Genomic DNA, 16,253 nt, shown 5'->3' with positions numbered 1-16,253 from the left:
GGTGAGGAACACTGGAAAGAATATTGGGACACACCCCTGATGAGGCTTTGGAACATGTGTCCCTTGCAGCTTTTACACTCTATCGCCCCGGACGCAAGATAAATCCACCATTACCACACTACTGTTAACATACCGCTGTCACAGCAACCACAACAAACCCTTTATTAAAAAGCCTTTATTTCTCAACATTTTGTCGATAATGAGATCACAAAGAAAGTCGCCTTTTATGACGTGTTGCTAGGGAACAAAACCTCAGAAGCTTTCAGTTGTACAGTTGTGTCATTACAGCCTGCTGTGGTATTCTCCTGCTCCTTTGTGAGAGGAGCGAGATATCCTTCCTCTAAACCAGAAGCTCACAGCAGGCTAGCCCTGATCTCTCTGTTACTCTGCCAAGCCTCTCCCTTACAGTCACAGTCCCTACTGAAGTTACATGGAAGCCCTACATTGGTTGCATGGAGTCCTTTACAGATCTCTCTCTCTCTCTCTCTCTCTCTCTCTCTCTCTCTCGCTCTCTCTCGCTCTCTCTCTCTCTCTCTATGCCACCGTTCTCCCCCCCCCCCCTCACTCTCACCACCCCCTGAAATAATGAGATTATAAACTTAAGTAAATGTGCATACTATTTAATGATACAAAGTAAAAAAAAATATATATATAATAATAACAGAAAATGTTTCCTTTTCGACTGCATAATATGGCTTTGAGGGGGTTACAAACAGAATTACGAAACATGACTTTATTACAAATTATAAGAATTCAAAAATAAGGCTCACATTTTGTTGAACTAAAATGTTCTGATTTGTCACATTATACAGTATGTAGAATAAAACACACTGCTTTACAGACTTGCAATGGTACAGAAGTGCGATTCATGTTATCACATCGGTGGAGGCTGGTGGAGGTTGAAATTGCAGGATGTAAAGCCGTATCCTCGCATCAAACATTCCATTCCTCATTTCATTCCATGCGTTACAATGAGCCAGTCCTGCGATTTCAACCTCCACAAGCCTCCACTGCATGACATTGATGTACAGTATACTTCTGGAAGCTCTTATTGCAGGCATTAACAACAGTACAGGGTTAACAAAGTGCTTACCACTCAAGGTATTCATGATTAGCGAAGTAACATTGTCGTACTAGTACAAAATGGAACATTTATCTTTGCTCTTTACAGCATTTCAGAATCTATTCCATAGGTTTAGAATGCATAGATTCCCATTCCAACTGTTGCCAAGGCGATACAAACCCCTAGGGTGAACTGCACTATGGACGAAGAGTGGAGGAGTGTTGCTGGGAGGTTTACTGACTTGGCCTTTGGTTGGTCCCCTGCTTAACAAAAATAATAGGTTGCATTATGATAGGATAACATCAAAGTGAAAAATCACATCTGTCCATTCAGAGATTGAACTGGTAGTCTTACCATAGGTTTCCTCTGTGACACTCAATATTTTCTGCAGTTCATCAAAAACCTGTAATGACAAACATAATAAAAAAATAAAAAAGTCAGTACCAGTTCGTAGAAGCTAGCAACATCCTCACGCTGCATAATTCACTCGCCCTCCCCATTTCATATGTTGATTTCTCCTTTGCAAGTGTCAATAATTTTGTCTTATTATCATTATGTACATTATGAAAGTTTAGTTGCTAATGATATACCTCAAATGAAAATGATATACCTCAAATGAGCTTCTGAGTGTTATCATACTCAAATTACAGAATACCAATCAACCTTATTAAACCACATAATCCTTCGTTTTAGGCTCACAAACTCGGGCAGAATAAGCTTATGCTCATGAGAATGCACCTTTTTGTCCAACAAGGCCATTTCTGGACATTATTTCTGATTATTTAGGGGACCTGGGCCCTCAAGAGCACCCCCAGAGGCAAATCCTCCATAATGTAACTTTAAAGTCCCCAATCTCTCTTTTATCCTCCACTCCTCCCTCTCGTTCTCTCACCTGGATATTGAATTCAAAGGATCTGACAGCTTCCTCCAGTACAGCCTCCCTCTCTTTGCTGGTCAGCTCGATGCTGTTCATCCTGCCTCTGTATAGCTGCTTGAAGCGGTTGGCGCTCGACACTCCGGGGAAGGAGAAAAACTCCAGACCCTCTCTGCCGCTCAGCCCCAGTGACTTCTGGGTAATCTTCCCCAAAATCTGTCCACCTGATAAATCACCAAGGTAACGGGTGTAGGCATGGGCCACCAGCAATTTAGGATTGTCTCTGCCAATCTGGAAAGTGGAGAAGATTACGGTTATTATTGTAGGCCCTGTTCTGACAGGGCCTACAATAATAACCGTAATCTTCTCCACTTTCCAGTGGCAGTTTCACTTCCTCATGTGGCGGTGATGTGTTCCAGAACAGAAAGGTGGATTCCAGCCAGGGAAAGCTCCGTCGCTACACTTCTAACTGCTAGCACAGGCGAGCAAGGGAGGTTAGTAGAGGTACAAATCAGAGGACGGGCCCAGTGTAACCCATGGAATGGAACGAGGATGCTTGATACCATTCCTCATTCCATTCCAAGTATTACAATGAGCATGTCCTTCGATTTCTACAGTACCTCCACCAGACAGTTGGAGAATTAGATCTTGACTCAAAACCGACACCTACAGTACTGTTTTTAAATAGATATACTGTATATATATTTAGATATTTGTATATATTATTTCTTTGATAATACCTTTCGAAGTCTCTGTGCGTAGCTCTGTGTTGCTGCAGGAACGATGATTCTCTTTTTCCACTCCTGTCCAAAGAAGTGCTGCAGATCTCTCTCTAGGGCCTCCAGCCGAGCCACTTCCTGGGGGAAGTATATGGGTGCGACACCTGGATGGGAAGCGTTCCTGTCCAGTTCCTCTTCCAGAGCTTTGTAGATCTCGTAGAGTGAACACAGGAGAAGCTGCCATGGGATAGAATTCAACTTCAAATTAAATTGTATTAGGATAATCACATAAATTAAAAGTGAAATACATTAATATGAATGGCTAAATAATACAATAAAAAGCAATGATTGTAGATTAGATTAAATTAGATTCAACTTTATTGTCATTGCAGAGTACAAGTACCAGACAATGAAATGCAGTTTAGCAGACCAGAAGTGCAAATGAATGATATACTGCAAAGATATGATAGTAGACAAAATAAGATATGTGCAGTTATTAAATGATACGTACAATATGTAGTAGTAGGTATATACAAGAGATGGATAACAATAAGCTATGTAGATGTATAATTAGAGATTCAGATGTATAGATGAAATTAACATTCTTGTGAGTTTGTATTGTTACCTGGACAGTGTGTTGGTACTGCAGTGTATATTTTTATTTAAGCCTATTTACCTTGTACTGTGGAAGCGCTATCTGTCCCTTTTGATAGTTCACCATGAGCTGGGTGTTCTCTGCCCTGACATGGCTGTCCTTGGTCGCCACTTTGATTTGCTCTGACAAGTCACTGAGGAGTCGAAGGGAGGCACAATGAGGACACACAGACTCAGACATTCATGTATGAAATGTGCTATACAAATAAAGTTTTAAGTTTTAAGTTTCAATTATCGATTGATTCAGGTGAGTTACCGTACCTGCCGGGGCTCTGTATATCGTTTCTTCGTGCCGACTTCATCTTCTCCGTCTCTGCAATTGTGTTTGGATTTATCATCATCCTCATCATCTCAATAAGATTTAGATTTACACTTATTCATAAGCAGGTCAGTAAGAGTTAGAACGTATAAGTGGATCTGGTGAAAAGGTCTGCATGTCAGCAATTCTCAAGTTGCACAAATGACCAAAAAGCTTCTTTACAAATAAATAAATACAGTTTTCCAATATAACAAACAACAGTTTTAGGATCACTAAATACTATCGTCTGCTGTCCTGCTTCTGCTACTGGGTTAGTGATACATGGCTTGTAAACAAACATACGTTTTAGGACGTGTTCAAAAGCAAGGACTGTGATCTAATTATGTGTAGTTATGTGTTTTTAGCATATTGATGTTCTATCAGCATGTTTTGATGTGCTAATGCAGTTAGATGTTAGTACATAGCAATGTTTTCTTTTTAGCTGCTAGGTATCTACCAACGCAATGGTTGCAAACACATGTTTTGATTCAGAGTGATTTTCTAAATGTTTCTGTTTGAGGTGTACCAACATTCAAGTTGAAGAAGGTAAAAAAGTTACCTTCTTCAACTATTTTCACTATTTCAATGTATGACACATCATTTGAAAGCTTACAATCTGCACTTTCATAATCTGTAAAAAAAATAAAAAATAAAATAATAATAATAATAATAATGATCTTGCCCTTTTTCACCAGACCCTAATTAGCTGTGAATAATAGTCCGCAACATTGGCTTACCTGTGATTCTTGAAATGGTTGTGTTCAAATGGTCAACTTGAACCGCTGCTGTGGCGTCTCTCTCTTTATGTACCCCTGCCTGTCCCGGCCTTCCACTACGGGTCAGCTGAACCAAAGAGGATATGAAAGTGTGGAGTCATTTCCACCACGCTGAAGCTTAACATGACTTCGCAGGTTTAACAGGGAGGGGAGCAGAAGGTTAACATGAGACCGCAGGTTTAACAGAGAGGGAGGGAGGGAGGGAGGGGAGCATGAGTGAGCAAAATCACTGGATAACAAAGTCACAGTAAGTCTAGGGCTAACTGTTTTAGCTGGAACATTCTAGAATATTCTAGAGACTGAGGGAGGGCTGCAGGTATGGAGGTTTTAAAATAACTGCCATGTATTGTTTACTTACCTTAATACATAAGCACAGTTCTCCCCCTTCCCCCGTCTGTCCATTGCACTTTACAATACTCAGCTGATTGTTGAATTGACCCCTGCAAATGTGATGCAAAGAACAAAACAGAAACCTATACCAGGTGTCACAGTTGCCCAACTGATTTGGAGCTTGCAACCTCATTGTATGTAGTTTATGGATCAATGAAAATGTATACTATATCCATCTCGTCTTATCTCTTCATATAGGTATATGAAACTGTTATTAGACATGCTTTTCCTAAGGATCACATCTTATATTGCAACATGCTCCTGGCTGGGCTCCCCGCCTCTGCCATCAGACCTCTGCAGCTCATCCAGAATGCTGCTGCCCGTCTGGTGTTCAACCTCCCCAAATCCTCCCATGTTACCCCTCTCCTTCGCACCCTTCACTGGCTCCCAGTAGCAGCTCGCATCAGATTGAAGACCGTAGTGCTCGCCTACCGGGCGGCAAAGGGAACAGCCCCACCCTACCTGCAAGCAATGGTCAGCCCCCAAACCCCTGCTCGATCACTCCGCTCTTCCACCTCTGCTGGCCGACTGGCACCACCGCCTCTACGCGGATGCAGCAGTCGCGCTACCCGTTCACGGCTTCCCACTGCTATCAGGACTGTAGAGTCACTCCCTATCTTCCGCCGTAGACTGAAGACCCATCTCTCAGGCTACACCTTAACTGTCCCTCCTGAGACCTCTTCATCCCCTCTACGCCCCTGTACAGTTTTTCTAGTTTTTCTAAATACTCTACCCCTGGCCCGAGCATAGATTACTTTTTCTTGCTATGACTGATGGACAGATGATTCACTTACTTAGACAAATGTGTTTGTTGTCTGCTAAATGCCAAAAATGTAAATGTAAAAATGTAAACATTTTCTGATCTCTTACACAGGCATTTAAGGCTAAACATTCAAACCACTGCACCAGCTTCAAAGTTTACTTCAAAGTGCTCCTTATTCCTTTGAAAGTATTCATGGGTTGGCTCCACACTGTGGCTGATCTCTTTCAGAGCCTTGTCACATTGGAATGGCCTGCCATCCCATGTCAGGGAGTCAGATACAGTGTCAATTTTGGAATCATGCAAAACACTTTTTTGACCTGTTAATTATTCATAACTTATATTTTATTTTATCTCACTCTCTCCTGAATCTATTTTGTAAACTCTTCTAGGCTACAGTAGTATACTGGTCACTTTATTCATTTTATATGCCACATATCATTTACCATACCCACCATACCTACCCATTGTTATTAGTAGCCTGTGTGTGTTTGTATCTCAATGTACTGTCAATGTGTTGTGACCATGTGTGAAAAACATGTTAAGTGTTAAATAAACTTGAAACATAAAATGTTTTGTTTCCAATAAAGTTTACAAATGTATTAAGAATAACCACAACTTTTGGAGGCCTACAGTGTATCAAAAACTCAAATTTCGTCAATTAGTTGGCAGAAGCCATAGCAGTATTAGCATTGGTTTGTAGGAGAGATGAGTTTAACATGTTAATAACGAACAATAGGGCTACAGTATGTGTGACCTTCAGAGTGTAACCATGTTACTGTTACAAGTGTAGCTGTAGTCTCTGATTGTTTTAGGATATCATTTAGTTTTAAATGAACAGTAAATGAAGTATGTGAGTGACTCTGGAAAGTAGGTTTTAATGTGAATGACATGGGGAGTGACATTATGGAGTCTGGTGTGTGTCACTTGGGTGGGAGATGAATAAGGAAGTGACAGGCCTGACAAAGTGAAATTAACAGGTTGCAACCTCTTTTTGCTGGACTCCCTGTACATCACCCCACTAAATGGGTGAGGGAAATCATCTTCCTCCATTCCTACAGAATACCATTACACTTTTCCTTCTATTGCACTACCTGTGAACTGTCAGTCTTGCGCATCTACTGCACCTCACACACTCATTGTACGTGTTGCAGTTTGCCCATGCCATTCCATGCTTGTGTAACTGCATTAACTATGTTTACTTGTTTTTGCCCAGGACACAGATTATCACTGCTGTGCAAATAGCATTTGAAGAACAACACTTAATATTGGCTGCCTCTGAGTGCTCTTGAGTAACATTTTGTTGACCACCATTTGGGGACAGGATCGCTGTGAATGATCTCCAAGTATACTGTATATTAATGTTTTTTTTTTTTAAATTACATTATTTTTTCTGAGTGGGGCAGTCCCACTCATATTTTTTCTTTTTATTGCGATAGAGACAGTAGAGATTTCTGACAGGAAGGATGTGTGAGAGAGAGAGAGAAGGGATGACATACCGTATCAGCCAGAATAGCGGTTGAATACAGATGCAGTATCAAACGGGTCATTTTACACTGCGATCTCACACGCCGTATCGCGCAAGATAGTGGCTAAACACAGACGCAGTACCTGCAATCTCACACGCCATATCGGGAAGAGTAGCGCTTGAATACAGTTGCAGTAATAATAACACTTTTATCTATATCTTTTTATTCATTGTTTTGTTATGTTAAATGTTTATCTATTTATTTTCTATATATATGTATCTTCTTCTTTTTTCTTTTTTTTTCTTTTTTTATTTATGTAAAGCACTTTGAATTGCCCGTTGTATGAAATGTGCTATACAAATAAACTTGCCTTGCCTTGCCTAAAGACACACACTCAATAGAAATGAATAAAATAACATGTGTATTAACATTTGAGCAGTTACATAACAATAAAAGTAATCATTTTCGACTATAAAAGCAACAAACTTGCACATAACAAGGTCTACAGTATAAGTAAAGACAATGACAAATGAACACCAATAAAAACTCAAATATTTTGACAAATAATTAGCAATGAACAATCAAAATCTTCCAAATAAATAAACTGAACACTATAAAATAGTTAACTATGTTAACTATGTTATGTAACATAGTTGTTAACATACTGTAGAAACTATAGCTATCCATCCTTTCACCATCCTATCAAGTGTGGCCCCCTCTAGTGGTTGTGGCCATAAGCGACTGCTTAGTCTGCACATAACATATATTGTATTGTATTCATAACGCGAGGTATGGCCTGGGTCCATATTGACTTGCCATTCGGTCCGGTCTTTGAGAAGCCCTTTGAGAAACCATACTACCACTGCTTACTTCGTCTCTTGTCTGTAAACAAACATATTTTGTTAAACATGTATTCTGCAACCGAATACCAATGTACCATGTATTCTGTAACCAAACCTAACATATGACCATAGTATATATAAAACTGTAATCACAGACAATTGCTACCTATAATAACAGACAATTAATTTCTAAAGCACACAGACTCCTTCTCACTTCTCACATGCGACGGTGGAGTAGAGGTTATGCAAAATAGTCTGTTGCTTCTGCAGTGTGTATGTGAGGGTCTGGTTCTCTACATAGGAACTGCATGCTGTGTGGAGAGAAAGAGGAAATCGGACAGACAGACAGGCAGGCAGACACGTACAGTACAGGCCAAAAGTTTGGACACACCTTCTCATTCAATGTGTTTCCTTTATTTTCATGACTATTTGGTACATTGTAGATTCTCACTGAAGGCATTAAAACTATGAATGAACACATAGGAATTATGTATTTAACAATAAAGTGTGAAATAACTCTAAATATGTCTTATATTTTAGATTCCTCAAAGTAGCCACCCTTTGCTTTTTTGTTGTTAATAACATATATAATAATAATATTTAATATAATATGTGTTAATAATAATATGTTATTATATATATATTTAATATTATTATTATATATTTTATTAACAACACACATTTGTTATTTTATTAACAACAAAAAAGCAAAGGGTGGATACTTTGAGGAATCTAAAATATAAGACATATTTAGAGTTATTTCACACTTTTTTGTTAAGTACATCATTCCACATGAGTTCATTCATAGTTTTGATGCCTTCAGTGAGAATCTACAATAATAGTCATGAAAATAAAGGAAACACATTGAATGAGAAGGTGTGTCCAAACGCTTGGCCTGTACTGTACGCACACACGTAAACAGTTCTATGATAATACACTGTATGCCATTTAGCTGATGCTTTTATCTAAGGGGACTTACATTACAGTCAGTGCATAAATGTTTCAGTATGGTCCCAGTGGGAATCAAACTCACAACCTAAGTGTTGTAACTTGTCAGCAGCATGCTCTACTAATTGAGCCACAGAGGACCATAGTTCTGTGTGTGCTGGTCAATGACGGAACATCTGATAATAAACATTCTGAGGCCAGTACGTGAAAAAATAAAAAAGAGTAATAATTCATGATGACCCACAAATCTAGCATCTGTCGCTGAACCCAGAATAATGAGAATGTGACTGCATCATCATCAAATCTACTCACCATAGTAGAGAACAATGGACCAGAGACACAGCAATAATATAGTTATCCAGGAGTCATTGGGATTTGATTTCTGTTTCTGTGCAAAGAAAAATATAACTATGAAACACAGAGGGTGTACAGTATAAGTATAAGGCCCAAACCCTTAAAATATTTAAATCTAAGTGGGTGTTTAAGGGGTGTTTTCCTGTACACAGATTAAGCTCATTCCTACACTAAAATGCATCTCCAATTGAAAATGGTATAGTACAAGACTAGGCTTAATCTGTGTCTAGGAACCCAAGATAGGAACCTCAGAGCTGTTGACAATGACAATGAAGTAGCACCTTTTCAGTATCTCTGAAGTCCTCAGCGATGTTGGTCAGCGAATAGCTCTTCCGGATCCAAAAGACTTTCCCAAAGCAGGCCCTGCAGTCTGGGCAACGGAAGGGCCTATCAGAGGCTAAACAGTCAGACATCCCTTCCAGACATATCAAACAGCAGCTGTGCCCACAGGGCAGTTGCCAGGGATCCTTGAAGATGTCGTGACACACCGGGCATGTTAACAGGGCCTCCAGTTGGCTTTTCTGCCGGATCAGACTGGTGATCTTCTCAGCCATCGTGGTCCTGTCCCTCCTGCCAGTCAAAGAAGATTGGTGCAGATTAAGCAGATGAGAAGAGAGGAAAGCAAAGGGTTAACAAGTTAGGAAGCCTAGCAGGAAAAAGCTCTACATATGTAGCTAAATCACACCGTGGAATTATTTACCAAATTGTTAAGACGGCCAACATTAGGCCCTAACTCACAGACAGTAGCTTCTTCTTCTATTAGCTAAAGACTGCGTTCGTAAATTCGCTCTGACAGCGCCGGAGCGCACACTGGGTTCAATGTCATAGAGCGACCGAGTCATTTGATTGGACGAGAGGCATTCCATGAGTGCTGATCAGATTTACACAGCGAATTTACGAACGCAACCAAATGCTAATCGCCAACTGCTAGCAGTCATCATCAAACAACATTGTTGCTATTGCTAGCTAGTGCAAGCTAGCGAACTTAAAATGGCTATTATCAAAATACAGGTCACATTGATTAAAAAAAAGTAGGTCACCTGAAGAAAAATGACGGTAAAATATGCAACTATTTAGCTGACGACTGGCTGGTTCACCTCTCCCGAGTTCGACCGTTTAGCAATATCACACGAGAGGGAGTGTGTTCTACTGAATATCACACGGCTGTGATTCGGTCGTAGGTACGAGGCCGCACGACCTCGAGTGTGATATTGCTTTTATACAACAGTTCTACAGCGCGATGTATTAGTTAACAGCAATAAGTGACAACAGATTATGATTTGTTTGTTTATTTAATCATAAAAATAAACAAAAAATAGTTCCGCAACTGAACTTCAAATGGACTGTTGCCTAGTAACCTGAACACAAACATGTAGTGTAATTAACGGTCATTTAGTAGAACATCTGTGCGGCGGAGTGATACTTATAGTTAAAAGTCCCAGTGCTGTTATACTGTATATCAGCACTCATGGAATGCCTCTTGTCCAATCAAATTACTTGGTCGGAACTAACTGCTGTATACATTTAGTTTTAAACACGTGCAGTAGAATGTTGCAATGTTGTCCACTTTGAGGGGCATACATAATGTCTTATACTGCGCTAACATTGTTTCATTTAAATAATACATTGTTCAGCTCAGGTGTGGAATGGTTGAATTGAAACTCTCATTCTTCCCATACCGCCCCCCCACCCCCCTTCTCTACCATCCCTCTCTCTCCTTCCTATGTCAACTCTCTCTCCCTCTCCACCAGCTTGCAACCTCATTGTATGTAGTTTATGGATCAATGAAAATGTATACTATATCCATCTCGTCTTATCTCTTCATATAGGTATATGAAACTGTTATTAGACATGCTTTTCCTAAGGATCACATCTTATATTGCAACATGCTCCTGGCTGGGCTCCCCGCCTCCGCCATCAGACCTCTGCAGCTCATCCAGAATGCTGCTGCCCGTCTGGTGTTCAACCTCCCCAAATCCTCCCATGTTACCCCTCTCCTTCGCACCCTTCACTGGCTCCCCAGTAGCAGCTCGCATCAGATTGAAGACCCTAGTGCTCGCCTACCGGGCGGCAAAGGGAACAGCCCCACCCTACCTGCAAGCAATGGTCAGCCCCCAAACCCCTGCTCGATCACTCCGCTCTTCCACCTCTGCTGGCTGACTGGCACCACCGCCTCTACGCGGATGCAGCAGTCGCGCTACCCGTTCACGGCTTCCCATTGCTGTCAGGACTGTAAGAGTCACTCCCTATCTTCCGCCGTAGACTGAAGACCCATCTCTCAGGCTACACCTTAACTGTCCCTCCTGAGACCTCTTCATCCCCTCTACGCCCCTATACAGTTTTTCTAGTTTTTCTAAATACTCTACCCCTGGCCCGAGCATAGATTACTTTTTCTTGCTATGACTGATGGACAGATGATTCACCTCCTTAGACAAATGTGTTTGTTGTCTGCTAAATGCCAAAAATGTAAATGTAAAAATGTAAACATTTTCTGATCTCTTCCACAGGCATTTAAGGCTAAACATTCAAATCACTGCACCAGCTTCAGGGTTGACTTCAAAGTGCTCCTTATTCCTTTGAAAGTGTTCATGGGTTGGCTCCACACTGTGGCTGATCTCTTTCAGAGCCTTGTCACATTGGAATGGCCTGCCATCCCATGTCAGGGAGTCAGATACAGTGTCAATTTTGTAATCATGCAAAACACTTTTTTGACCTGTTAATTATTCATAACTTATATTTTATTTGATCTCACTCTCTCCTGAATCTATTTTGTAAACTCTTCTAGGCTACAGTAGTATACTGGTCACTTTATTCATTTTATATGCCACATATCATTTACCATATACCTACCATACCTACCCATTGTTATTAGTAGCCTGTGTGTGTTTGTATCTCAATGTACTGTCAATTGTGTTGTGACCATGTGTGAAAAACATGTTAAGTGTTAAATAGACTTGAAACATAAAATGTTTTGTTTCCAATAAAGTTTACAAATGTATTAAGAATAACCACAACTTTTGGAGGCCTACAGTGTATCAAAAACTCACATTTCGTCAATTAGGTGGCAGAAGCCATAGCAGTATTAGCATTGGTTTGTAGGATAGATGAGTTTAACATGTTAATAACGAACAATAGGGCTACAGTATGTGTGACCTTCAGAGTGTAACCATGTTACTGTTACAAGTGTAGCTGTAGTCTCTGATTGTTTTAGGATATCATTTAGTTTTAAATGAACAGTAAATGAAGTATGTGAGTTACTCTGGAAAGTAGGTTTTAATGTGAATGACATGGGGAGTGACATTATGGAGTCTGGTGTGTGTCACTTGGGTGGGAGATGAATAAGGAAGTGACAGGCCTGACAAAGTGAAATTAACAGGTTGCAACCTCTTTTTGCTGGACTCCCTGTACACCACCCCACTAAATGGGTGAGGGAAATCATCTTCCTCCATTCCTACAGAATACCATTACACTTTTCCTTCTATTGCACTACCTGTGAACTGTCAGTCTTGCGCATCTACTGCACCTCACACACTCATTGTACGTGTTGCAGTTTGCCCATGCCATTCCATGCTTGTGTAACTGCATTAACTATGTTTACTTGTTTTTGCCCAGGACACAGATTATCACTGCTGTGCAAATAGCATTTGAAGAACAACACTTAATATTGGCTGCCTCTGAGTGCTCTTGAGTAACATTTTGTTGACCACCATTTGGGGACAGGATCGCTGTGAATGATCTCCAAGTATACTGTATATTAATGTTTTTTTTTAAATTACATTATTTTTTCTGAGTGGGGCAGTCCCACTCATATTTTTTCTTTTTATTGCGATAGAGACAGTAGAGATTTCTGACAGGAAGGATGTGTGAGAGAGAGAGAAGGGATGACATACCGTATCAGCCAGAATAGCGGTTGAATACAGATGCAGTATCAAACGGGTCATTTTACACTGCGATCTCACACGCCGTATCGCGCAAGATAGTGGCTAAACACAGACGCAGTACCTGCAATCTCACACGCCATATCGGGAAGAGTAGCGCTTGAATACAGTTGCAGTAATAACACTTTTATCTATATCTTTTTATTCATTGTTTTGTTATGTTAAATGTTTATCTATTTATTTTCTATATATATGTATCTTCTTCTTTTTTTCTTTTTTTTTCTTTTTTTTATATGTAAAGCACTTTGAATTGCCCGTTGTATGAAATGTGCTATACAAATAAACTTGCCTTGCCTTGCCTAAAGACACACACTCAATAGAAATGAATAAAATAACATGTGTATTAACATTTGAGCAGTTACATAACAATAAAAGTAATCATTTTCGACTATAAAAGCAACAAACTTGCACATAACAAGGTCTACAGTATAAGTAAAGACAATGACAAATGAACACCAATAAAAACTCAAATATTTTGACAAATAATTAGCAATGAACAATCAAAATCTTCCAAATAAATAAACTGAACACTATAAAATAGTTAACTATGTTAACTATGTTATGTAACATAGTTGTTAACATACTGTAGAAACTATAGCTATCCATCCTTTCACCATCCTATCAAGTGTGGCCCCCTCTAGTGGTTGTGGCCATAAGCGACTGCTTAGTCTGCACATAACATATATTGTATTGTATTCATAACGCGAGGTATGGCCTGGGTCCATATTGACTTGCCATTCGGTCCGGTCTTTGAGAAGCCCTTTGAGAAACCATACTACCACTGCTTACTTCGTCTCTTGTCTGTAAACAAACATATTTTGTTAAACATGTATTCTGCAACCGAATACCAATGTACCATGTATTCTGTAACCAAACCTAACATATGACCATAGTATATATATAACTGTAATCACAGACAATTGCTACCTATAATAACAGACAATTAATTTCTAAAGCACACAGACTCCTTATCACTTCTCACATGCGACGGTGGAGTAGAGGTTATGCAAAATAGTCTGTTGCTTCTGCAGTGTGTATGTGAGGGTCTGGTTCTCTACATAGGAACTGCATGCTGTGTGGAGAGAAAGAGGAAATCGGACAGACAGACAGGCAGGCAGACACGTACAGTACAGGCCAAAAGTTTGGACACACCTTCTCATTCAATGTGTTTCCTTTATTTTCATGACTATTTGGTACATTGTAGATTCTCACTGAAGGCATCAAAACTATGAATGAACACATAGGAATTATGTATTTAACAATAAAGTGTGAAATAACTCTAAATATGTCTTATATTTTAGATTCCTCAAAGTAGCCACCCTTTGCTTTTTTGTTGTTAATAACATATATAATAATAATATTTAATATAATATGTGTTAATAATAATATGTTATTATATATATATTTAATATTATTATTATATATTTTATTAACAACACACATTTGTTATTTTATTAACAACAAAAAAGCAAAGGGTGGCTACTTTGAGGAATCTAAAATATAAGACATATTTAGAGTTATTTCACACTTTTTTGTTAAGTACATCATTCCACATGTGTTCATTCATAGTTTTGATGCCTTCAGTGAGAATCTACAATGTAAATAGTCATGAAAATAAAGGAAACACATTGAATGAGAAGGTGTGTCCAAACGTTTGGCCTGTACTGTACGCACACACGTAAACAGTTCTATGATAATACACTGTATGCCATTTAGCTGATGCTTTTATCTAAGGGGACTTACATTACAGTCAGTGCATAAATGTTTCAGTATGGTCCCAGTGGGAATCAAACTCACAACCTAAGTGTTGTAACTTGTCAGCAGCATGCTCTACTAATTGAGCCACAGAGGACCATAGTTCTGTGTGTGCTGGTCAATGACGGAACATCTGATAATAAACATTCTGAGGCCAGTACGTGAAAAAATAAAAAAGAGTAATAATTCATGATGACCCACAAATCTAGCATCTGTCGCTGAACCCAGAATAATGAGAATGTGACTGCATCATCATCAAATCTACTCACCATAGTAGAGAACAATGGACCAGAGACACAGCAATAATATAGTTATCCAGGAGTCATTGGGATTTGATTTCTGTTTCTGTGCAAAGAAAAATATAACTATGAAACACAGAGGGTGTACAGTATAAGTATAAGGCCCAAACCCTTAAAATATTTAAATCTAAGTGGGTGTTTAAGGGGTGTTTTCCTGTACACAGATTAAGCTCATTCCTACACTAAAATGCATCTCCAATTGAAAATGGTATAGTACAAGACTAGGCTTAATCTGTGTCTAGGAACCCAAGATAGGAACCTCAGAGCTGTTGACAATGACAATGAAGTAGCACCTTTTCAGTATCTCTGAAGTCCTCAGCGATGTTGGTCAGCGAATAGCTCTTCCGGATCCAAAAGACTTTCCCAAAGCAGGCCCTGCAGTCTGGGCAACGGAAGGGCCTATCAGAGGCTAAACAGTCAGACATCCCTTCCAGACATATCAAACAGCAGCTGTGCCCACAGGGCAGTTGCCAGGGATCCTTGAAGATGTCGTGACACACCGGGCATGTTAACAGGGCCTCCAGTTGGCTTTTCTGCCGGATCAGACTGGTGATCTTCTCAGCCATCGTGGTCCTGTCCCTCCTGCCAGTCAAAGAAGATTGGTGCAGATTAAGCAGATGAGAAGAGAGGAAAGCAAAGGGTTAACAAGTTAGGAAGCCTAGCAGGAAAAAGCTCTACATATGTAGCTAAATCACACCGTGGAATTATTTACCAAATTGTTAAGACGGCCAACATTAGGCCCTAACTCACAGACAGTAGCTTCTTCTTCTATTAGCTAAAGACTGCGTTCGTAAATTCGCTCTGACAGCGCCGGAGCGCACACTGGGTTCAATGTCATAGAGCGACCGAGTCATTTGATTGGACGAGAGGCATTCCATGAGTGCTGATCAGATTTACACAGCGAATTTACGAACGCAACCAAATGCTAATCGCCAACTGCTAGCAGTCATCATCAAACAACATTGTTGCTATTGCTAGCTAGTGCAAGCTAGCGAACTTAAAATGGCTATTATCAAAATACAGGTCACATTGATTAAAAAAAAGTAGGTCACCTGAAGAAAAATGACGGTAAAATATGCAACTATTTAGCTGACGACTGGCTGGTTCACCTCTC

General features: G+C 39.8%; 1 protein-coding gene across 1 annotated transcript; it reads right to left on the bottom strand.

The window, feature by feature from the left end:
- Window positions 1-1,195: 1,195 nt before the first annotated feature.
- hmox1a (heme oxygenase 1a) lies at window positions 1,196-3,440 on the bottom strand (the record flags this gene model as incomplete). The annotated part of the gene is made up of 5 exons (XM_080522428.1): window positions 3,333-3,440; window positions 2,678-2,893; window positions 1,956-2,228; window positions 1,418-1,466; window positions 1,196-1,323 (listed from the first exon to the last, which is right to left on the bottom strand). Exons 1-5 carry the CDS (start codon window positions 3,375-3,377, stop codon window positions 1,196-1,198), a joined length of 711 nt encoding a protein of 236 aa, XP_080378554.1. The 5' UTR covers window positions 3,378-3,440.
- Between the last annotated feature and the right edge of the window lie 12,813 nt (window positions 3,441-16,253).

This window comes from Nansenia antarctica (assembly GCF_963989245.1).
Source record: "Nansenia antarctica genome assembly, chromosome: 2".
Lineage (NCBI taxonomy): Eukaryota > Metazoa > Chordata > Actinopteri > Argentiniformes > Microstomatidae > Nansenia > Nansenia antarctica.
The sequence above is the reverse complement of the archived record's forward strand: the minus strand, read 5'-3'. Positions and strand labels throughout refer to the sequence as shown.